This window comes from Pan paniscus, chromosome 1 (assembly GCF_029289425.2).
Source record: "Pan paniscus chromosome 1, NHGRI_mPanPan1-v2.0_pri, whole genome shotgun sequence".
NCBI lineage: Eukaryota > Metazoa > Chordata > Mammalia > Primates > Hominidae > Pan > Pan paniscus.
The window spans coordinates 180,203,718-180,228,293 of NC_073249.2; the positions used below are offsets into that span (position 1 = coordinate 180,203,718).

Here is a 24,576-nt window from a genome sequence, read left to right on the forward strand (position 1 = left end):
ATTGCCACAGGGAACAGGGAAGGGAACAGGCCAGCAGGGCCTCTGAAGACTTGAAGCTTGGATCGGCCTCCACGGAAGGTAATGAGTGGGAGAAGTTAGGATACATCGGGGCCCTCAGGTTGGACCGCAGGATTCCAGAAGGGAATGAACACAGAAGCTTGATCTTCCGCCTCTCCAGCCTTCACCCAGATTGGGAAATCTAGCAAAGTCCTGAATGTTCACTAATATTCCCAATCTCCTTCCATCATACAGATGAAAAGACAGCCCCGACAAGACAGGGAACAAATGTTTGTCAGGTGGATGATGGGAAGCAAGTCCCTGGGGCTCTTTAACTAGCTTTGCTTACCAAATCCTCACGATAATCCTGAGACAGGCAGGGAAGGGATGTTTACCTCCATCACTCAGAGTCAGCACCTGAATTAAATCCCAGTCCACACTCTCATCCTTTCTCATCGCAGCTGCAGACTTGGGAAGGGGATGTGGGGAGACTGGTTGAGGCATTAACCTATTTACAATTGTTTTTCCCCAAGAAATGAACTTTTAAAAGTTTTAAAAATTTTGAAATACTGGGGATAATGTTGTACTCAAGGAGAAACTCTTATGGTGAAATTCTAGGCACTCAGACTTTTAAAGAAATTGTACAGAATTGGCCCCCGTTTTAGAAAAGACTAGCAGCATTTCTCCACATATAAAAGGCATTTTAAAATTCCTTCCTGGCCTGCAGAAGCTCTCAGTACATGTTAATTACACCTGTCGCGCCCGGCCTCCTACCTTCCCGGGCTTCTCCACCCTCCATTCGGAAAAGAAAGCGCCGGAGGAGCTAAGCCCCACCCGCTTGCCAGCAATCTCCCCTCTCCCCGCCTCTTCCCTGTCACGCCTGCGCAGTTCGCTCAGCTCGAGCCCCTCCCCCCCCGCCCTCAGGCGGCCCTGGGTAGCCATCAGGGCGCAGGCGCAGCTCCGCCCCCCACCCTCCTCTCTGTTCGGGCCCACCCCCTGGATCTAGCACCGCCTCTTCCGCGTTCTCGGAGGAGCGATCTGCAGGTAGGGGTGCGCGCGACCGCTCCCCGGCGGGAGCCAGCGAAGGTAAAAGCGAGACCTGCGAGGTATTCCTCCGAGCTAAATGGGGCCGGGGTCTGTGAGTGAGCTCGTGTGCCCGGAAGGGGGCAGTCAGGGCCTTCACGGCTGCCCGAGGTCACGACCCGATTCAGCTGCGGAGGGACAGCCTAAGGGGACGCTTTTCAGGACTGTCCCGAGCTGTCTACGACCTCTGTGCCTGGGGTCGGGGCGCGGCCGGTGTCCGAGATGGCGCTTACTCTGTGGCCCGTTTGAGACTCAGTCTCTCCCAGGGATCAGGACCGAGGCTGTGGCTGGGCGCAGGGCTCAGGCAGTCCAGTATCGTGAATAGTTTTTCACGTGAGGAATTTGTGAAATCTGTGTACTGCGTTATTTTTAAGTTAATTGTTTTCATTTATTTTCAGTATTTAAAGGCTCCTGACTGTGTGAGTGGCTGTCCACAGGGAAAGGTAATAAGAGTGTCAGGTGCACCCTGTTTTCTAGAGAGCTCCAAGCTCCCTGACAGTGGCAGATCAGAGGCAGGCAGGCTCACAGGAATGAAGTGTTGTTAGAAGTGCTCAACTTCAGGGTCAGGGAGTCCTGGGTTTAGATCTCATCTCTTCCACCTCTTAGCTGTGTGTCTTGGGGCAAGTCTGCTTCCCCTCCCAGAGCTTCACTTTCTTCCCTAGGAAATGGCCGTAATAGGGTCATTGTGAAGGGTGAATAGAATTATATGGAAGTCACCTAGTATGGCGCCTGTCATGTAATGGGTGCTGAATACATGGTAGCTGTGATTTCTAGGAGCTTGGTCATTTTGGATTGGGGTACTTTAGAAAGGCTCTGAGAGAAGAGTTGATGTGACCTGGGCCTTGAAGCCTCAGTGGGATTTACAGATGGAACTGACCCTGCAGAATGGGAAGGGCACCACTGCCCATGCGCCAGGCACATGCTGGACAGTAGGTGTAATGTCTCACTGGATCACCACCCATCAGCCAGGTGCTTTCAGCCCACTCTCCTTAGCTTCAGCCCTTCATTAGAGGGCTGGGCTGGAAGTGATGTGAAGAGGAAATCCAGGGTTGGGTTTTATATGGAACTGAGCCAGCTAGAGGCTTTGGTGCCCCCTCTGCCCATCTGCTCCCACCTCAACACTTCTCTCTCTGTAGTCCAGAGAGTTGGTTAGGAGTCCTGTTACTCTGGTATTTTGCAGATATTGACAGTTGTGGGGGATGGCAACTCAGATTGCATGAAGCGAAGCCATGGGAGAGGGAAGCTCTGTGAACAGGAGCTGTCAGAGCCCAGCACATGCTTAGAAAGTGCATGTGGTCTCCTGTAATGTGGTCCCAGAGTAATTGAATTACTTGGTTCCTTTTGCATCCTCTTCATGGGTGCCCCTGTGCTCTTCCTGAGACACTGCTCGGAAACCTTGGTGGGCATCATTGCCTACTATATAGAGCAGTGGTGTCCAATCTTTTGGCTTCCCTGGGCCACATTGGAAGAAGAAGAACCATCTTGGGCCACACATAAAATACACTAACACTAACAATAGCTGATGAGCTTTAAAAAAAATTGCAAAAAAATCTCAGTGTTTTAAGAACGTTTATGAATTTGTGTTGGACCACATTCAGAGCCATCCAGGGTCGCGGGTTGGACAAGCTGGATGTAGAGTTTGGACTCCAGCCTCAGACAAGTTCCTGCACAATTTGTTCCCACACCTCTCCCCTCCCTGTTTGCCTTGTTTTCCCAAACCTGCAACCTGTGCTTCAGTCTAAATAAACTAGTTGTCTCTGTTTCTCTTTTTTTTTGAGATGGAGTCTCACTTTGTCACCCAGGCTGGAGTGCAGTGGCGCAATCTCGGCTCACTGCAACCTCCACTTCCCAGGTTCAAGTGATTCTCCTGCCTCAGCCTCCTGAGTAGCTGGAATTACAGGCATGAGCCACCACACCCGGCTAATTTTTGTATTTTTAGTAGAGACGGGGTTTCGCCATGTTGGCCAGGCTGAATTCAAACTTCTGACCTCAGGTGATCCGCCTGCCTGGGCCTCCCAAAGTGCTGGTATTACAGGTGTGAGCCAACGTGCCCGGCCAAATCTCTGTTTCTCAAACACTCCCTGCATGTTCCTGCTCGAGCCTTTGCTTATATTCTCTCTTCCTGGATTTCCCTCCTCCTCCTCATCTTTCAAGGCTTACATCTCTTACATCTCATGTGGCCTCCATGGTGAAGCTTTTCTGAGCCTTCTGCTGGATTCGTTGTTCCCCTTTCCATCTTCTGTAGCAAAGGCTGACCCTCTAATATAGCTCTCATCATAGTCTGCCTAGGGATATGTACACTCCATATGTACTCTGAGTACGTGGGTGGCAAGGGACCATGTCTCTTTCCTTCCTCCTCTGTCCAGCATAGGGCCAGCACATAGTAGGCCTCTTCAGTGTTTGTGGTTAAGTGAGTCAGTGACATTTTTTATTTACTGGGTTTGGCCCTTGTTTTATGAGCTGTCAGGTTCAGAATGGGACTTTGTGTTTTTCCTCCTCTTTGTGCCTAAGGAGGGCCCCAGTTTAGACTGATGCCCTAATTACAGGCATCAAAAACAAGAAAGTACAAGAATTCTGCACAAGCAAGGATTCTTCATTGCAGCCATTGTTTTCAGGCTCTTGTCTTGCCTTGACCGTGAGTTTTGTTGGAAGGTAGGTAATGCTCTGTTCAGAGACCTGCACTGGGTGTATTAATAGTACAGTTCAAACAGGGGAAAGCTCACAGGTGGTTTTCTAATCAGTTTACTCTGCCCTTGGCCTTGGGAAACAGTGGTTCCTCCCATCTGGGGACCAGCAGCTATAAATGCACATTTTCCCTTGCCAACAGCCTCAGCATGTGGAAGAGAAAGTTATTTCTTGATCATAGAAAAATTTACATGGTTGAAGGTAGAAGGAGCTTGGAAACCAACCATCTGGTTCTGCCACTTTCATTTTATAGATGGGGAAAGGACTTGATTGAGATTACACAAGGAGGCCGGTGTGTGGCTCACGCCTGTAATCCCAGCACTTTGGGAGGCCGAGGCAGGTGGATCACCTGAGGTCAGAAGTTCGAGACCAGCCTGACCAACATGGTGAAACCCCGTCTGTACTAAAAATACAAAAATTAGCTGTGCATGGTGGTGGGTGCCTGTAATCCCAACTATTTGGGAGGCTGAGGCAGGAGAATCGCTTGAACCCAGAAGGCAGAGGTTGCAGTGAGCTGAAATTGTGCCATTGCGCTCCAGCCTGGGCGACAGAGTGAGACTCTGTCTCAAAAAAAAAAAAAAAGATTACACAAGGAATCAGTCAGTAGTGGAGATAGTTCTAGAAGTGAAATGTCATGACTCTGTTTTTTCCAGTCTACTACGTTGTTAATACAACATCGAACATTTATTGCACACTTGCTGTGTTCCAGACACTGTTTTTAGTGTTTTTAACTCTATGTTATAGCTTGGAAACTAAGGCAGATCATTCAGATCTATTTTCCAATTCCACAACTCTGGGTTTTAGTGTGGTTTTAATGGCAGTCACCTCCTACCTAGTGGGGTGGAACAGTTCTCCAAAGAGCTTGCTCCCAGATCTCCGTGAGTGAGAAGTGTTGTCCCAGCACTGTCTCCTTATATGTTGGAGAGAGATCCCAAGAAGAGTCCAGAGTGTATTGGAAGAATGGATGAAGGAATGAAACAAGCCCTCATGAGTATTAGCGGATCTTAGTTTAGGAATATTCATGTACTTCAAAAATTGCCTATTTATCAAGTTAGGCAGTAAATGCAGCTTTAGAATGAACTCAGTCCGGGATCTTTCTGTAAAGATTCCCAGTATAGGATGGAAAGATTCAATTCCGTAAGCACATATTGAGCTCTTGCTATGTACAAGACCCTGGTATTGAGAAATATACACAGAGGAAAACAACACATTTCCTGCCCTCCTATAAATAATTGTCTTCTCAGAACCTTCTCCCTCCAGTGTAGTTGGGAAGATAGATAAGTACATAAATAACTGAAATCAGACTGACTATGGTAAATGTAGTAAGGAATGTAAACAAAGTGGGAGTTTGGGAGAAGGAGAAATCAATCCCAGCATGACCAGAGGATTCCTGAAGGTGGAGAATTTATGCTGGGCCTTGGAGGGAGTTTATTCCTGGGAGAAGGAACAGCTTGAGCAACGGTTGAGAGGCAGAAATGCTCAGGTGTAGGGGTGTGTGTGTGTGTGTGTTGTGGGAGGGGAGAGGAGTTGGTGAGGAGAAGAAATAAGCCGAATTGGCAGATTTTGGCTAAAATGTAGAGAGTGGAGTAGGGAGCAGAACACTAGCATTTATCAAGTGTCTCCTTTGCTTTGTGGCTTGCAGTATGCTGGTTGCTTTACATACTATATTTAATCCTGTAATATAGGCCTATTTATCTCCAATCTAAAGATGAGGAAACCAGACCTCAGAAAGATTAAAGTGACTTCCCCAAGGTTAGATAGATAGTAAGGGCACGGCTTGGTTCAAAACTAGCAGTGCTGAGTTCAAAGGCCCATGTTATCTTCCTTATGGTACGAGGCTCCAAATGCCCTGACTGGCGCTCTGTTTTCTCTGGCAGCAGGACGGAGGTTAGACTGGAGCAAAGATGGTCCTAGAATGGGGACATCAGTGAAGAGGCTTAAACGGTGAATCACTGGCCTAGTTTGGAAGCTGCATGGACTAGGTCTGCTTGATAGGTTTAATAGGTGATCATTTTGGCAGCACCCACAGTGCCATAAATCAGTGCATTGCCATCCTTAGCTAGTAGAATCTTAGAACCAGTTTACAGAAGCCGCAGGACCCTGGTATTTCAGGCATGGGTTCTGATGGGAGATTGACGTTACAAAAGGGTCTGTCGGGGGAGGCAGCCCATTTGGCACATCCTGTCTCTTCATTTTCTCACCCTCAAATTCAACAAGAGTCTGTAAGTAGGACAGAGCACTAACTTGGAGTGCAGAGGCTGGCATTCAAGTCCTGCATCTGCGCATTATCATCTGAGAGTCCTCAGTCTGTTTCTTTCCTTTGTATTTGCTGTCAGATTATTCCCTCCTGCAGCCAGTTATGGTTCACAGAGTCGTTGGGTTGCTTTCCAGAGCCACAGCTGATCTGGGGAAGCCATATCAGAAGCGGGAATAACAGTTACTAGTTATTGGGTGCCTACTGTATGCCAGGCACTGATGCCATGAGCTCCATATACATTAGCTCACTTAATTCTCATGACAACTCTGTGATGTGGGTGTAATTGCCCCCATTTTATAGATGCTGATAATCAGAGGAGTATTTTGGTTCACTTCTGAGGCCTCAACTCTTGCTAATGTCCTGGCTTGGGACTGTATGAGGAAGAACTGAGAATATAAACAGGATTCAGAGAGACTAGAGTTTATATTCCAGCCTCTCATCCTTACAGAGAGACAGTGGTTAGGTATATGGACTCTAGAGTCAGGCTACCTGGGTTTGAGTCCTGGCTCTGTCACTTGCTACCTGTGTGACTTGGGCAAGTTATTTAATCTTCCTGAGTTTCTATTCCTTCATCTGTAAAATGAGAATACAAATATTACTTACCTCATGGGGTTGTTATGAGAATTGAGATACAACAGCACAGTGCCTGGCACACAGTAGGTGCTCAATGAATGTGAGCTTTAATAGTAATAATATTAATAAATATATGAATGCCCAGTTTGGTACTGTTTTTATAGAAAGTATATTTATTAGGGCCATTTTCCCTTCCCCCGCATTGTTACCTTCTCTTTCTTTCCATTGCCCTGTCAGGAACCTTTGAGATACTAGATTGTTCCAGCACATGGTTGCAATGCATAACATGGCAGAAAGTGCCTGTAGGAAATGGGTCAATAGAAATCAGTGGCTCGTTAGAAAATCTTACCTGACTTGTGTTTTCACCTCTCTCCACAGTAAACAGGAACAGAGCAGCACATGTATTACTTTTTTCACAGCCTTCAACAAGAGTGCCAAGCAAGACTCCTCCAATTCACTTGCCAAAAGTACAATAACAGTATCTCTGGAAAAGTGGTGCCTAATTTGGTTCTTCTTTCTGTCCAGCTTAAACCCTTCAGGACTTAACTTAAGCCATTTCTTCTTGTTCCATTTTCCATGAATATGGAAAAGTTTCTTCTGATTTTAAAGGGAGGATGAGATCAAGATTTTCTCATGAGAACCTTTTCTGTACTTAAAGCCAGAATCCAGTTAAACCTCATCTTCTCTTCTCCCGGCTAAACAGCCTTGGTCTCTTTAACCTCACTCTTAAAACCTATTTTCCATTGCTTGGATCACATTGGTCATGCCTCTTTTCTTTCTCTTCGGTTTTTCTGCTTTGTGGCAGTGACCCAGACTGTACTTGGTCTTCTAATAAGAGTCCAGCTAAAACAGCTTAAGGGAAAAATAACTTCAGCTGTTTCCATCCATTCATTAACAATTATGAAGTGGTTGCCCCATGCCAGAGCCTCTGCTAGGTGTAGGGGACCCAGAGATGAAGGAGACATAGTCTCTACCCTGTCCCTGGCTCACAGTCTAGGGGAAGATGTGTAATAAAATGTTACAGGTAATTTAATTATGCACAAGTGTGGGAAGCTGGGAATTGGTTAGAGCAATCAGGTGGAAATACAGTCCCTTTTGACTAGACTGCAGGTTAAGACTCCCATAGAGGGTTGGTCTGGGACAAGTTGATGGAGGCCCTGAGTGACAGCACAGAAGCTTGGTTACTCCAGAGGCAGTGGATACCCATTAGAAGTTTTAGAGCAAGGAGGTGACAGGTCGAGATCTGGCTTTTTGGACCAAGGGTAGAGATGCCATAAACCTTAGCCTTACCTGTGCCTCACTGATGTTTTCTGTCTTGAAAGTAATGTGATGGATCTTTTGTTTGTATACATGGTGATTTTTTTTTTTTTTTTGCTCTAAAACGTCTGTAGAAGGTCTAGTTCCTAAGCACTGAAGAAATTTAATTCCCAGTACAGCAAGAAATTCATGAACAATTGAGAGAGAATTGGGTGCCTCGCCAGGCCCAGTCTACTTAAGCCCCAGCTGCAGGCCGATGGATCTGTGTAGGTTTGGTCTGGCCATGGTCACCCTTCCCCACCCCAGCCCTATACCAGCAGGAGGTACAGGAATGAGGAGAGGGCTCCAGGGTCCATCTGGGTAGTTGGTAAAGAATGCTAAGAATCTTTAAGAACTGTGAGAGTCAGAAGTAATTTTTGAGGAGGAAAAAGGGACCAGAGGAATTTTAAATGGTGCCAGAAGGAATTAGGGCTAACCAGGCACTTAGAATCCTGTGGCATGTATCTGAAAACCTCCACATTCTCTCTCTGTCTTTGTATTTGCTGTCAGTTTATTCCCTCCTGTGGCCAACTGTGGTTCACAGATTGGCTGGGTTGCTTTCCAGAGCTGCAGTTGATCTGGAGAAGCCATGTCAGAAGCTGGAATAAGAGTTACTATTGAGTGCCTACTGTATGCCAGATACTGGTGCCATGAGCTCTATATACATTAGCTCACTTAATTGCCATGACAACTCTGTGATCTAGGTGTTATTGCCCCATTTTATAGATGATGGTAGTAAAGCTCAGAGAGTTTGAATTTTATGTCCAAGGCTACCCGGCTGGTAGATGGTAGGGCCAGAACTGGAACCTAGGACCTAATGCCCAAAAGCCCTGTGCTTTCTACTTCCCCAGCCTAAGGTGGCTCCACGTGGCAAAATAACACAAAGCCCATAAGGAATTCTGAGGGGTTTTTTTTCTACTGTAGGCCAAGGGTTGGCAAACTATGGCCCACAGGCCATATTTGACTCACCGCCTGTTTTTGTGTGGATGCAAACTAATGTACTTTTTACATTTTTATGTGGTTGGGGAGAAATCAAGAAAAGATCAATATTTTATGACACGTGAAAATCATATGAAATTTAAATTTCAGTGTCCAAAAATAAAGTTTTATTGACATATAGCTACAATCATTGATTTACATATTGTCTACTGCTTTCTCTCTACAAATGCAAAATTGAGTCATAACAAAGATCATGTGACACACAAAGCTTAAAATATTTACCATCTGGTACTTTACAGAAAAAAAATTGCCAACTCCTACCATAGGTAACAAGAAGGGACCAGGTGGGGGTCTAAACCTATGACAAGACTAAAGACAGAATGGAAGCTCAAGGCCAGGCGTGGTGGCTCACGCCCATAATCCCAGCACTTTGGGAGGCTGAGACAGGCAAATCACTTGAGCTCAGGAGCTCAATACCAGCCTGGGCAACATGGTGAGACCCTGTGTCTACAAAAAATACAAAAATTAGGCGTGGTGGCTCGTGCCTGTAGTTTCAGCTACTTGGGAGGCTGAGGTGGGAGGATCACTTGAGCCTGGCAGGTGGAGGCTGCAGTGAGCCAAGATCATGCCACTGCACTCCAGCCTGGCTAATGGAGCCAGATCCTGTCGTTGGATGGTGTTCAAGGCTGTCCCTGGAAGTGTGGTAGTAGAAGTGAAGAAAGAGAGCATACCCTGAGTTTCCTTAGGCCCTGGAAACAGTTTCACTGGGTTTCAGATTTGTTTGGGAATAAAGAGCATAGTAGGAAGGACTGTCCAATGTGCTAACATCTTTATTGGATGTTAAAGAGATATTTCGTGTATTAAGTAATTCATTCAGATTCACTAGAGCCCATTTTTGCCAGATACTATGTTAGATGCTGGTAATGCAAAGATGAAAAAGATAAGTGCTTGCCTTTGAGGAATAACTGGCAGGATGACGTGATCTGATAGGGAAGAAGAGAAGTCAGAGGAAGGAGGCAGTGGGTGGGGGTTGGGCACAAGTCCCACTTGGGGCATGTGGTTTGAGGTCATGGTGAAACACACCCAACTTCCAGTTAGAAAGCCTTTTTAGAAATTTTGGCTCAGAATTCAGAGTTAAACTGCATTTTCAGAGCTTTTCCACCGAGAAAAGGGGAAATGCATATTTATTTCATAGGGAAGTTGACAAAGCAACTTTGACTTGTATAGCTAGAGCCATGGTATTAAAATAACAGTGAACATAGAGAAAATGAAGTCATCAGATTGAAAACTAGCAATAATTATGTATTCGACACAAAACCTTGTTCCCATTCATGCCACCTCCTGCTCTCAGCATCTACTTTATCTTTCGGGCTCTGTTTCCTCTTGCCTGTGAGACTTGGACTTGGCCACTAAGAGAGAGAGCCCAGCTCATTTCTCTAAAAATGTGGATAGCAGAGGAGTGCCTCGCTCTGTCACCCAGGTTGGAGTGCAGTGGCATGATCTTGGGTCATTGCAGCCTCGACCTCCTGGGCTCAAGCAATCCTCCCGCCTCAGCCTCCCAAGCAGCTACAGGTGTGTGCCACCATGCCTGGCTAATTTTAGTATTTTGGTAGGGATGGGTTTCACCATGTTGCCCAGGCTGGTCTTGAACTTCTGAGCTCAGTCAATCCACCTGCCTCAGCCTCCCAAAGTGCTGAGATTACAGGCACGAGCCACCACACCTGGCCTGTCAACTTTTATCTTTTGCCTGAGACTCCTCAGAGCAGAGGTGTCTTATCTCTATCATCCAGGTCCAGTTACATCTTTTTGGATCTGGAATCCCATAATGGAAACAGAATCTGAAAAATTTCACTCAGACCTTTGTTAAATCTTCCAGTGCTTAATGGCAGTGGGGATAGAGAGGAATTAGAAGCCACCCCTTCCCAAATAATCATTGCTAATAATTTGGCCAGCCTGGGCAACATAACAAGACTCTATCTCTACAAAAAATTTAATTCAAATGTCTGATTTTAAAGATGGGAAACCTGTGATTGCTGTGTGTATATCTACTTAGTGGGGTAACTCATAGGTCTGGGGCACGTTCAGATTGATCTTTCTCTTTTCTGGTCCTTTTAAAGAAGTCAGCATTTTGATTTCCTTTCTATTTCTGCTTTTTCAAGGTTTCCATGTCAGAGGCTGATGGAGAACTGAAGATTGCCAGCTACGCACAAAGGCCATTGAGACACTTCGTGTAGCTGGAAGACACCAACTTCCTGACAGGAGCTTTATTTCATTTGGGATTTCAAGTTTACACACGGTATCTTCTCAAAAGTTGGAAAAACCTATAGGTAAGATTGGGTGTACATTTTAGTTATCCTTTTAGATTACTTCAAATTGAAATGATCTGACACATCCAGAGGAAGGGGCGGGTAAGAGACCGTTGTTTTCAGCACTTAGTTAGTTAGCTAGGAATAGCGGAGCTGCCCTGGTACGACTCAGATAACGCTTAGTAGGAGGAACACATTTCTACAGAATGACATGGCAGGGTCATAAGGAAAACATGTAACTAAAACATATTTATTTACTTTTTTTTTTTTTTTTTCAGATAGAGTCTCCCTCTGTCGCCCAGGCTGGAGTGCAGTGGTGCAATCTCGGCTCACGGCAACCTCTGCCTCCCAGGTTCAAGCCATTCTCCTGCCTCAGCTTCCTGAGTAGCTGGGATTACAGGCGTGCACCACCACACCCAGCTAATTTTTGTTTTTAGTAGAGACGGGTTTCACCATGTTAGCCAGGCTGGCCTCAAACTCCTGACCTCAAGTGATCTGCCTGCCTTGGCCTCTCAAAGTGCTGGGATTACAGGCATGAGCCACTGCGCCTGGCCAGATCTATTTAATTATGAAATTAAAACAACTACTTCATAACAAAACAAGATAAAATACAGCAGAAGTATATGAAGCCCCTCTTTGCCTGGCTCCATACTAGGCAGTGGGGATAGAGAGGAATTAGACACTGTCCCTCCCCAAATAACCATTGCTAATAATTTGGCCAGCCTGGGCAACATAGCAAGACTGTCTCTACAAAGAATTTAAAAACTGGCCAAGCATGGTGGTACACGCCTATAGTGCCAGCTACTTGGGAGGCTGAGGCAAGAGGATTGCTTGAACCCGGGAGGCGGAGGCTGCAGTGAGCCGAGATTGTGCCACTGCACTCCAGCCTGGATGACAGAGCAAGACCCTAGCTCAAAACATAATAATAATTTGAGATGTTCTTTTCAGGTTTTTTTTAACGTATATATGATATATATGATGACATTTTGAAGTGTTCTGTGTTACACTGTCACCAGAGGTTTTGTCATGCCTGGGAGATTATGAATAATGCCTCATTTGCAGATTTGGGTCAGATGAGGGCTGAGTGAGAGTGGTTTTAGCCTGATCGGTGAGTTTTCATAGTCCCTGGTGGCTGTGTGTCACCCTTCTTCATCTGAAGGTCCCCGGTGGTGCCATTGTCTTTCCCTGCTCCCCATCCCCAGCCAGCTCCACTTCCTGAATTCTCCTCCTCTTTGATGGTCCTACTGTTCTTATGGTGACCTGACTTTGGTTAATAAACATGTAATCATAAGTATATGAGGCCCGCCTCTTCCTGGCTGCATGCTAGGCAGTGGGGATACAGAGGAATTAAACACTGTCCCTTCCTTCAAGGAGGGCTGTGGTCTTTGCCCCCACCTTCTTCAGTCATTTGGTAGGACTAGAACCAGTTCTGCCTCGATGACTTCATTCCCTCACTCTGTTACACACCTCCTTCCTCTTCCTTGCTCTCCCTGCTCTCCCTGTCTCTGTTGTAGGCCTTTCTCGCCCTGCCCCGGGCTGTTCCAGCAGCCTCTTTCAGCCCTCTTGCTCTAGCCTCCAGTTTGTTCTTCACATCACAGTCAGTTCCGTGGCCCCCAGGCACAGCTCCAGTCACACCCAGTCCCTCCCCATCACCTAGGCCAGTGGTTCGCAGCATACACTGCAGACCATGGGGGTCCCCAAAACTCCTTTAGGAATCTGCACAGTCAAAATGATTTTTGTAATCGTACTAAGATGCTGTCTGTTGCTGGAAAGCAACAATGAGTAAGACTGTTGGTGCCTTGGTCAAGGTGGTGATGCTGAACTGTGCCAGTAGCCACTATATTCTCCACTGCTATGTACTCCCAGGTTTTTGTTTTTGTTTTTATTTTGAGATGGAGTCTCACTTTGTCACCCAGGCTGGACTACAACAGCATGACCTCGGCTCACTGCAACCTCCGCCTCCCGGGTTCAAGTGATTCTCCTGCTTCAGTCTCCTGAGTAACTGAGATTAGAGACACCTGCCACCACAACCAGCTAATTTTTGTATTTTTAATAGAGACAGAGTTTTGCCATGTTGGCCAGGCTGGTCTCGAACTCCTGAACTCAGGTGGTCTGCCCACCTCAGCCTCGCAAAGTGCTGGGATTACAGGCATGAGCCATCACACCCGGCTTTTTTTTAATGCCATTTTCACACAAGAATGTCTTTGATGAAGTAGCAAAAATTGTCAGTTTTATTGAATTCCAACCCTGAGTACGGATCTCTTTAATATTCTGTGTAACAAAATAGAAATGCTCATAAAGTACTTCTGCGGCAAACCAAAGTATAGCACTTGACTCAAGGAAAAGCAAGGAAAAGCACGTGTGGGATCCCTTGAATGGCAAGTGAAACTAGCCACTAGTTTCATTTTTACATGAAACAATGGCTGTGTTGGGTGCTGAGGCTGGAAGGTAGACAGGGGCTTGGGGTTGGAGAGCCTCGTGGGCTGCGTTTGTGCTTGGGGGCCTTGAGCGCAGCCCACCTTTGTCAGCTTTCTACACGCTGCTCCCCACTCCCATCCAGCCCTTTCCTCCTGCTTGCTCTTTCTTCAGCACACACTTCATTCTCCCTTTCCATGTCCTTCCTCTTGTTCCTTCCACCAGGAGATGCAGTGACAGCTCTGAAGGCTGCCTGTGATACCAGAATCAGAACAGAGGGAGAAGATGGACTGGAGTTGTGACCTTTTGTCTCTAGGACTCTCAGGCCCCCAGTCCTGTCTGAGGCCTGTGGGGGATCCTTTGCTGGCACCCTAGCAGGCCTCACCTGCCAGTTTCATTGCAGCGGAGTGAGATGCTGCCACCTGCATGCTGCAGCCCAGCCTCCCCTCACACCAGACTCTTGGGGAAAGAATACCTTAGCCCCTTGCAGTATCGCTATGGACAGATGGTCCTTTGATTGAGCTGACTTTACAAGTGGCTCCTTTCATCCATCATGTGTTAAATCTGACTAGTGTCTGTTTGAGTGTACCCTTTCCTTGTCCCAGCATAATCATGATGCCACAAAACCAAATCTTCCCACTAATGGGTCAGGCAGAAGAACGTAGCCTGTCCCTGACACCAGAACTGCCATGAAATAATGTAGGTGGACTTTGGTTGGTAGCTCATCTTTCATTAGATGACAAAACACAAAATACAAGGCAAGCTCAGAGCAAGAAGAAGAAACTTCTGATAAATGAAGCTTTTGATTAATAGGACGATGATAATGTGGTAATAATGCCTTCATATTTCCAGAAGCTAGGGCAGTGCTGCCCAACCTTTTCACATCATAGCACACGCTGAAAATGATACTGTTCTGCACACCTAAGTAACAGTGAGTGACTGGAGGCCTGATGAGGGGATCAATACCTCATTCACAGCACATCAGCAGGGAAGCTCTGTGCTAAGGTTTATAAACAAAAGCGTTCTCATTGGTGCCTGGCTACTTTTACTAGCTACCCCTTCTGCCTTTCAGCATTAAGGTTTAAATACAGTGTAATGGTTAAAAGCTTGAATTCTGAGCCAGACCATCTAGATGTAGATCTCAGCTCTGCCACTTACGAGCTATGCGACCTTGAGCAAATCATTTAATCTCTTTGTACTTCAGTTTCTTCATCTGTAAAATCTGGATACTTAGCTCATAAAGTAGTGATGATTAAATAAGTTAGTATATGTAAAGTGTAGCGTTGGTAAAGTGCTTAGAATGCTGCCTGGCCTACAGTAAGCAGCATGTGTGTGTGTGAGTAATGTCACTACTAGGAGTAGTCATGTGGACTCTAACTAATACTGCTCCGGCTACTACTTCAAAGATGTAAATGTTCTGGGGTCATTCTCCCCAGGCACCCCCTCATTGCCTCCTCTGTCTCACATTTCTTAGTCTTGGCCACTTCCTTAAGAGTGCCCATGACACTTCCTTTCAGTCCCTCAGTTCCTGATCATTTTCTCCGTTCTCCATTTGTTTTGGAATGCTCAGCTAGCTGATGCCCGAGAAGGCAGCTGGGTTGGTAATTACACTTCTCTGCTTGCTCTCACCACTATTTCTTCTCAAGAAAGCTCTTGTGGCTGAGGGAAATCGCTCTTAAAGGTTGGGGAGACCTTGAAAAGAATTCTGAAGTGGTTGGGAGAGGAGTGTGAGCTAAGTTTGCAGAGCTGAGCTAGCCAGCAAAGTCGGGTTCTTAGTGGGGAGAGGATCATCTCTGGTTTCATGCACAGATATGAAAGCTGATGAGTTCTCTGCAGGCTCTTCAAAATTTGGAGTACAGATCTGGTTCCTTTGGGGACAATGTGGCTCATAAGACTATGGAGAAGTAACACAGTTCTTCCAGAGGGTGGGCCTCGAGGTCACTTTCTGGAGCAGAATGGTGGATGGATGCTTGCATGTCAGGAATCTCTGTGCTGCAGTAGTCCTTCTAGGGAGCCTCCCTAACCCTTCCTCATCTGCTCTATGAGTTCTCTGTAAATCTCCCCTGCAGGAACCAGGATGATTCCTGGATCTGTATCCTTAACACTTAATATACCTTCAGTACCATCAGTGCTCGTTCACTCACAGGTTTTACAAAGAGACGAAACATGCATTCCTATTTTAATGGAGAAAACAAGATAAACGTATGCCTAGGAATGGAGACATTTATTATCATCGATGACGATGAGACTGCTTGTGAGCTAATGTCATCCCTCCTCCCATGTGCTCTGTGCCCCTGCCAGCCTGAGTGATCACCAGTGGCCCCCACCGGCCCTGTGTCCCTCCTCCAGGCCTCAGCCTGTGCCCTTCCTTGGTCTGGGACACTCTCTTCCAGGCCTCAGCCCTGTCCACTCATCCCTCAGGTATTGAGGCTTAGCTGTCTCTTCCTCTAGTTACCCAACTGGGTTAGCTTCCTCTCTCCTGCTCCACAGCACGTGGTACCTCCCTGTCCCAGCACTTGTCCTACTATGTTGAAATTGTTTTAAGCGTCAGCAGCAGATTTAAACGCCATCAGGGAAGAGACTGTGTCTTCTCTTATACTCTCACTGTCTAGCACCAGACGATCAGTAGGTGCCCAATAAATATAGCATTATTGAAGAGTAAGTCAGTGGTGCTTTCACTTCTAGTCTCTTATTTGATCCTCACAGCAGCCTTGTGGCATGGGCAGCCCAGGCCTTCTGCTTACCTCATTTCATATACAAGGAAACTGATCCTCAGAGAAGCTAAGCAGCTTGCTGCAGTTCGTGCAGTGGAGGAGAGCCATAGCTCTCAGGCTCCAATGTTCAGCACATTTTTTCATTTGTTTTTATAAAATATTTACTTTTAAGAAGTAGCATTTTTTTTTTTTTTTGAGACGGAGTCTTGCTCTGTCGCCCAGGCTGGAGTGCAGTGGCACGATCTCGGCTCACTGCAGGCTCCGCCCCCCGGGGTTTACGCCATTCTCCTGCCTCAGCCTCCCGAATAGCTGGGACTACAGGCGCCCGCCACCTCGCCCGGCTAATTTTTTGTATTTTTAGTGGAGACGGGGTTTCACCGTGTTAGCCAAGATGGTCTCAATCTCCTGACCTCGTGATCCGCCCGCCTCGGCCTCCCAAAGTGCTGGGATTACAGGCGTGAGCCACCACGCCCGGCCAAGAAGTAGCATTTTTTAAAAAATAAAAATAACATTGGTTGTTTTGAATGATTGCGAAATTAGTATCTTCATGGCACCAATATTCCTAAAATGTTTCTTTCATCACTGAATGTTGAATTTTAATACAGAGAAATCTAGAAACATTTTTAAAAACTAAAATCAGATACCAAATTCCAATGTGTATTAGAGAAAGATTATGGTGTACTTTATTTAAAAATAAAACGTGAGTTAAACAATAATAGCAGGAAAAATAAATTTCATTGTATACAATTTAGAGAATACTGCAAATATAAAAAAGAAAATAAAAATCACCCCATCACATAGAGAAAACTCTTATGGATTAGAAATGGTCTGGACTTGAAAGAGCAGCATTGAGTTTGAATCCCAGTTAAACCACTAACTAGATGTTTGGCATTGGGTAGGTTATTTAATCTACTGGCTGCCTGCTCTGAGCTTCTTTCCTCACCTGAAATATGGCAAAAATATTTACCTTTTGAGATTATGATAAGAATTAGAGATAATGTGTACAGAATATCCATGTAGTTGGCACTTTTTAAAATTGTAGTGTATTAGCAGTTTTATGTATTTCTGTCTAGTCTTTCTACTCTGTTGGGTTCATATATGTGCATACATACCTATGCATATGCATATGTTTTTGGAAACATATTTATGTGAAGTATATCATTGGGTATTTTTTTTTTTTTTTTTTGAGACGGAGTTTCACTCTTGTTGCGCAGGCTGGAGTGCAATGGTGCGATCTCAGTTCACCGCAACCTCCGCCTCCAGGGTTCAAGCAATTCTCCTGCCTCAGCCTCCCGAGTAGCTGGGATTACAGGCATGCACCACCATGCCTGGCTAATTTTGTACTTTTAGTAGAGACGAGGTTTCTCCATGTTGGTCAGGCTGGTCTCAAACTCCCAACCTCAGGTGATCTGCCTGCCTCGGCCTCCCAAAGTGCTGGGATTACAGGTGTGAGCCACCACACCTGGCCATCATTGGGTCTTTACAACAACCTGTGAGGTAGACAGGGCGGGTGTGTTTTTAAACCTATTTGATAGATGAGGAAACTGAGACTCTAAGAGGCACAGTAACTTGGCCTTGGTTCTGTTATAATATCTGAACCAGGGCTTCTGCCTTGCTCGCCTGATGCCAAGCCTGTGTGCCTTCCCTGTCAGCAAGCAGCATGCTGCTTCTTCAGTTCCACTTCCACCTCTACTAATAGACACATGTGGTGGACCGCCGAGCCGTTCCCAAGAGGAAGGCAAGGGCTGGAGGCAGCGGAAGTGCTGGGAGCCTCCAGACCAGCTGGGATCTGCCTGAAACTGAAAAGAAGTGCTCACTTCTTCCTCTGTAATAACAGACACATTGCCCAATCCTATAGCAAGAACCAGGCTTCTGTTTAGAAAGTGAAGGACCTGGCTGGGCGCAGTGGCTCACGTCTGTAATCCCAGCACTTTGGGAGGCCAAGGCAGGCGGATCACCTGAGGTCAGGAGTTTGAGACCAGCCTGGCCAACATGGCGAAATCCCGTCTCTACTAAAAAGTACAAAAAATTAGCCGGACATGGTGGCATGTGCCTGTAGTCCCAGCTACTCCGGAGGCTGAGGCAGGAGAATCGCTTGAAACCGGGAGGCGGAGGTTGTACTGAGCTGCACTCCACTGCACTCCAGCTTGGGTGACAAAGCAAGACTCCATCTCAAAAAGAAAAGAAAAGATAAGAAAGTGAAGGACGTTTTGTGTCCTAGACCCTTTTTCGAAAGGGAGTTTATCCAGGAATTAGTAGAATTCCTGAACTGGATTCATAAAACTAAGTAGCCTTACTCTGCATTGTCTGCAGGGCAAAGTTGTACCCATGTTTCTTTCAGGATGTGCACTGGGTACCTAAAAGGCCAGTGTGACATACCCCACACCTAATGCATGTCATTTCATATCATTTCTATTTCAGTGCAATTTCTGATGGCTGCTATGTGTCTGACACTGTGCCATGATCTGTAGGAGAAACAAGTGAACAGGGGACAATCTCAGCCTTTAGGAACACAGGGGAGCACTCAAGGCCAAATAAAATCAGTGCCCTCATGGAGCTTCTTGCAGGGTGTTTGGGAGCAGAGGATGGAGCACCAACTACTAGTTATGCTCAGTAACACCCTCCATTTGCATAGCACCTAACTGACTTCCAGAGTCTCTGTAGAAACCTTAACTCATCTGGAGTTATCAGGGAGCTGCAAAAGGGTTGGGACTATCGAGCCGGCTTTTGATGACCAAGAAGAATTCCTAGGCCAAGGGAAGCAGGTGAGCCAAGGTGCAGCTTTACTGCGGGGGTCCCACTCCCTGAGGCAGCAATTATCCCATGAGTGTTTGCATGATGAATTAAGGCCCCACAGACCTGCTTGTGGACTCTGTGATGAAAATAGTGTGTGGCCGGGCTCCACATGGGCAACTAGCGACCCCTTGGTGAGATTATGACACCTCTTGCCTCCCCCTGTGTAACCAGGGAAGCTAAGCATGTTTCTTTCACTTCACCCATCTTCCTACATTTTTTCCTTCCTAGTTTCAGCAACAACTCTCCAAGTTCCATTTCCAAGGAAAGTCTTAACCATTTGTCCCTTCTGGCGTACCCTCTTTCATTGAAATCCATGCAGAATATACCAGGTACTCTGTCTTTGTGTGTGTGTGAAGCCATAAAATCTGATATTACGTGTGCGGTGGTGCTCTGAGGTATGCTTCTCGTGCAAGCGGCTCCCTCAGCCCTGCTGTGGTAAAGACCAAGTATAAATTGTCGCTAACAGGGTTTTCTCATTAGAGTCATGCGCCTGAGTGTCCCCTGTGAATTATAATGCCTCCAGCCCTCTTGCTGCTCCTCTGCTCTGCCTGTCTTTTGGCTGTTTTGCTTGTCCTGGGGCCCTCCATCAAAGTGTGGACAGGGGAAGGAGAAAGAGCTGAAACCCAAATCTGTTTCCTCTGCACTGGGCCTGCGGTGCCGATGAGAAAATAGATGCAGACACGGGTTGCCACTGGACTGCATTCAAGGTCAGCGCAAGAGAGAGAGACAATGGTTCCTCCTTCTCAGCCTGCTGCCCCGATGGCCAGCACCCCCTCCCTGAGCTCCTGAAGATGAGTGACCCTGTGTTTTATTTCTGCTGAATTTCTCACCATGTTATACATTTGGGCAGCTTTTTTCCTTTTAATTTACCTTGGTGAGGGTGGGTGTTGAGGTGCTGATTTTTTTTTTTTTTTTTTTGAGACAGAATCTTGCTCTGTCACCCAGGCTGGAGTGCAATGGCGTGATCTCGGCTCACTGCAACCTCTGCCTCCCAGGTTCAAGCGATTCTCCTGCCTCAGCCTCCCGAGTAGCTGGCACTACAGGCACCCGCCACCACACCCAGCTAATTTTTGTATTTTTAGTAGAGACAGGTTTCACCATGTTGGCCACGATGGTCTCGAACTTCTGACCTCAAGTGATCTGCCTACCTCGGCATCGCAAAGCGCTGGGATTACAGGCGTGAGCCATGGTGCCTAGCCAGATGTTTAATTCTTTCAATTCATAGGGTGTTGCAGTCCCCAGATATATCTTGTGTTTGAAGCTCTTGGCTAGAGTTATATTTTGAGATGCTCTGTGGATTTCTTTTATCCTTGTGTTTATCTGTTCCCCATTCTAAACTATAATTTAAAATGTGCTGTCATCAGATCCCCAAAATGGATGGAAGAATGCGCCTAAATTGAGCTGTCAGGCACTTGGCTGCGTAACCATGCTTTCTGGATTGTGGTGTTGAAAGTGCCATCCTGTGTGCTCTCTCCAGATGGCTGTCATGTACTTGCGTCTGAGAACAGTGTATGGACCTGCATGAGCACTAATCAGTCTTCCTAGCAGACTTGCTCTTTCTCTGGTCGTATGCCGCCAGATCCTCTGAGAAGAGAGTGGGCCTTTCCCCTCAATGGGCAAAGAACCAGCTTCCATTTTAAAAGCTCTCAGAAAAGAAAGAAAGAAAAAAAAAAAAAAAACACCAACAACCAAGAGCCTGTGTTTATTGAAGGTTGGTCTAAAAGTCTCTCACGTCGTATGCCCCATCAGCACTCGAGTGCCTCTATTTTAGAAGGATGTAAAGGTTTAATCACCCTGGTGGGGATTTAGACCCAGAGACTTCAGAGAAATCTTATTATTTCTAACTGCAGGCAAAGAGTATTAAAGCTCCACTCTGGATCAGGGGCATGACATGTTCTATAAGTAATTTATCTTTAACAGGGAAAGGCCCATACTAGAGTGTCTTAGAAACAGGACTGTGATTGGGCACTGGTTCACTGTTCCTCCTTTTCTCTTTCCTATCTCAGTGTCCTGCCTATTCTTTCCATCCGGCCTTTTTCTGCCCAATCTGTGCAGTGTCTGAATGCCTGCCTCACAAATCCTCCTTTTAAGATGGGGAGCCAGGTGCTTGCCAATGAAAGATAATAAGGTTTTTTGCAATAAGTGACCTCATCCAGCAGCCTGGCACAGACCTGTCAACTGCCGACTTCTGAATGGGCACTACCTGCAGCCCTTCCGATGGAGGAGCTGTGGGAGGAAAGGATGCCGTAGGCTCCATGGGCACTCAAGTCCGTGCTCTTGGACGTGAAGTAATTTGGGGCTATTTTGAACCCCAGCCCTATTGCTACCTTCACAGAGGCTGTCTCCACTCCAGGCCATTTGTGCCCTGTGTGCATCCGTAGCGATGTTGCTGAGCCTATGACTCCTCTGCATGGTCCCCCACTCCCAACCCCCTTCTTGCCTAGCTCTCTCGGTTTTGCCTTTCTGATGCTGAGGCTGGAGGATGTCACAGGTGGGGTTCTGCCTATGGAGTCATTGTTCTGTTTGGGGAATATGGTTTGACCAGTGGCAGATCTAAATCCATGCGCTAATGAGCTTGGTTAAAGCAGGCTTCCGCTGGCCTCTTTTAATCTAGCCTGCCCGTCTGAGCTCCTTTCCACAGTTAATGATCTCCCATAATGGCTTTGCCTTTAGTTTTTCCTCCTAGGTCAAAACAAATCAATAGTCTTCACAGATATTTAAAAACCATCAGTGTAAACCTCCTGGGTCCTCCCCCACTACCTTTTTTTTTTTCCTTCTGGGTAAATTTACAGCTTGATCAGTACAGTGGTGTTTCCCTTACATCTCCTCTTATCTCCTAGAGATGGGCAGTAGCGAACCCCTTCCCATCGCAGATGGTGACAGGAGGAGGAAGAAGAAGCGGAGGGCCCGGGCCACTGACTCCTTGCCAGGAAAGTTTGAAGGTTGGTCACACAACTTCCCTATATCTGGGCCTGCAGCTTACCAAGCATGGGAGGAGCATCCTGGGAGCCACAGGTCCGATCACAGAATGCGTCAAGTTAGAGCCAGATGGTGGTTATCTGTGTGGTAGGGAGATAAGATGGGGATGAGGGAGTTTACACAGGGCATTACAGAAAGAGAGCGGGGATGGAAAAAGCTCCCAGATGATGCACTGGCCTCCTGTGAATGGCTCAGGTACTGCTTCCTTTTCAGGGAGCAGGAAGACCCATCTATCAGTGGCATTGCCCGGGGTCTTCCTTTTTTCAGATGTGATTCTTCCCTCAGCTATTCCTGGAGGGGCTGCTGAGAGATAGAACTATATAAGAGGAAGAGAGAAACACCAAAGGCCATGGCCGCAAATGAAACTTCAGTCTCCTGTAAGCAGAGAATTTGTCTCTTAGATTGTAGCTACTTATGCTGTATGTGTTTGACTACATTTTAAAGAGTACGTGTTGTGTTCAGTAGAAACGATGTTGGGTCATCAGACATTTTTTGACACTCTCTGTGTGCGAGGCACTAGGCTCAGTGTGGGTCCTGTTATCACTGGGCATGTGATGGGGTGATTGGACACTTGTGCAAAGCACCAAGAGGATCAGTAGCTACTCCTAGGAGTAACGTGCCCCACTTCATCTGTTTTGTTTTCTTTCGTTGTGAGGTCTGAAGTAGCTTCGCCTCTTGGTCCCTCCTTCCAGCCTTCCAGACACACTAGTGAATTGGCTGTTCTGTAAAGTGGTTCCAATAACAAGCACTTTATAGGTTGGGAATATGGGACCTCCAGCCACCCACCTATCCTGATGTGTGTAAAGGGCTAATGCCAATGTGTCCATTGTGAGAAGCATGTCATTTAAAACACTTACGAATAACAGTGTGCCATCTGCTCTTATAAACAACTGAAAGACCAAACCGTGATGGAACCAAGAAGGTACTTTCAGCAGGGTTTTTTTGTTTGCCTTTAACTCAAACAGCAAGGGTGTGTGTCTGTGTGTGTGTGTGTGTGTGTGTGTGTGTGTGTGTGTGTGTGTCAGGGTATGGGGATGGGGGAGAGACAAAGATCCCAAGGTATTCAAATAGTTTCCTAATCAACAGCTCTTTTGCTCTTTCAGTTAACACAAGAGAGTACTTCCTGTTTTTAAGGACAGCTTGTGCAATGACAGGACTTCTCCTGACTGAGAGTGATAAAATCTAATTCATGGTTGAAATGTCTTCTGTTCAGGCTGTGGGTTTCAATGCTAGGTGCCTCAAGAGGAAAAGGCTGAAGAATGGAGGCCGAGTGGGGATGAGGTCAGGCAGCTAGTGCTGTGATGGAGATGTAGCCTCTTTGGATGTACATCTTTGGATTCCAAAGATGTAGCCCCTTTGGAAGGGGCTCAAAGAGCTGTGCTCTTTGTGAGCTTGGGCAGGTCATCTAGATGTTCCTTTAACCCAGGTCTATTACTCTGTTAGAACAACTATGACTCAGTACCCTAAAAACCTCAAGGCGTCCTTTGCATCCTACTTCTATTTCCTGTGGGTGACTTCTGGAGACTTCTCAGAAGCCTCCAATGACTTCCATGTATGGGGTATAAAATAGAACAGTGTTTTATTCTCCTTTGTATAGCCAGTGCTTACACAGAACTTGGCACATCATAGGTGCTCAGTAAATGAGTAGATGAATATTCATTCAAATCATACCACTTCTCCTCCGATGATCCTCCAGATTCTCTGACCAATTTTTTTTTTTTTTTTTTTTTTTTTTTTTTTTGAGATGGGGTCTCACTCTGTCACCAGGCTGGAGTGCAGTGGCACGATCTTGGCTCACTACAACCTCCGCCTCTCGGGTTCAAGCGATTCTTCTGCCTCAGCCCCCGAAATAGCTGGGACTTTAGGCATGTGCCACCACACCCAGCTAATTTTTGTATTTTTAGTAGAGACGGGGTTTCCCACATTGGCCAGGATGGTCTTGATTTCTTCACCTCTTGATCTGCCCACCTCAGTCTCCCAAAGTGCTGGGATTACAGGTGTGAGCCACCATGCCCAGCCTCTCTGAACAGATTTAACCCTTTCTTCCCCCAACTTTTTTTTTTTAACTGTACCTTGTCCCTCTGTGATAGTATTTACCAATGCCTGGTTTATTCTGGGGTCACCTGTGTATGTGTCTGTCTTCCCCACTGGACTGCGACCCTTAGAGGAGAGGGATCATGCGTATATATATTTTAGAGATGGGGTCTTGCTATGTTGGCCAGATTGGTTCTGAACTCCTGGCCTCAAGCAGTCCTCCTGGCTTGGCCTCCCAAAGTGCTAGGATTACAGGTGTAAGCCCCTGCACCTGGCCTTTATTTTATTCCTTACTCTGTTATGCTGTCTGGCACATAGTAGATGTTCAGGAAGTATGTGCCGAATTGAGACCCTTTTGCTAACCTCATCGCTAAAATGAGGAACAGGATGCCTTGTATGTGGTCTTGTTGAGAAACTGGGTCCTCAGGTGGCTGGGAAAGCTACTTGTCTTCCTTGTCACTGAGTGCTAGAGTCATCGGGTGCCTGTGTCGTCTGATCAGGG

The 24,576-nt window shown here is 46.4% G+C and overlaps 1 protein-coding gene across 42 annotated transcripts in view; it reads left to right on the forward strand.

Annotated features, from left to right (window-relative positions):
• Window positions 1–948: 948 nt before the first annotated feature.
• The window catches only part of MKNK1 (MAPK interacting serine/threonine kinase 1), a 46,905-nt gene continuing 23,277 nt past the window's right edge, over window positions 949–24,576 (forward strand). For 3 of the 42 annotated variants that reach the window (XM_063607739.1, XM_063607784.1, XM_063607812.1), the window contains exons 1-5: window positions 968–1,083; window positions 10,990–11,157; window positions 11,415–19,390; window positions 20,641–20,772; window positions 21,902–22,003. In XM_063607739.1, the coding sequence (XP_063463809.1) occupies window positions 19,201–19,390; window positions 20,641–20,772; window positions 21,902–22,003 (424 nt within the window). In that variant the 5' untranslated portion in view covers window positions 968–1,083; window positions 10,990–11,157; window positions 11,415–19,200. Of the gene's footprint in view, window positions 1,104–10,989; window positions 11,158–11,414; window positions 20,773–21,901; window positions 22,004–24,576 lie in introns of those variants that run through there. The other 39 variants (XM_063607787.1, XM_063607811.1, XM_063607828.1 and 36 more) reach the window with 29 other exon arrangements.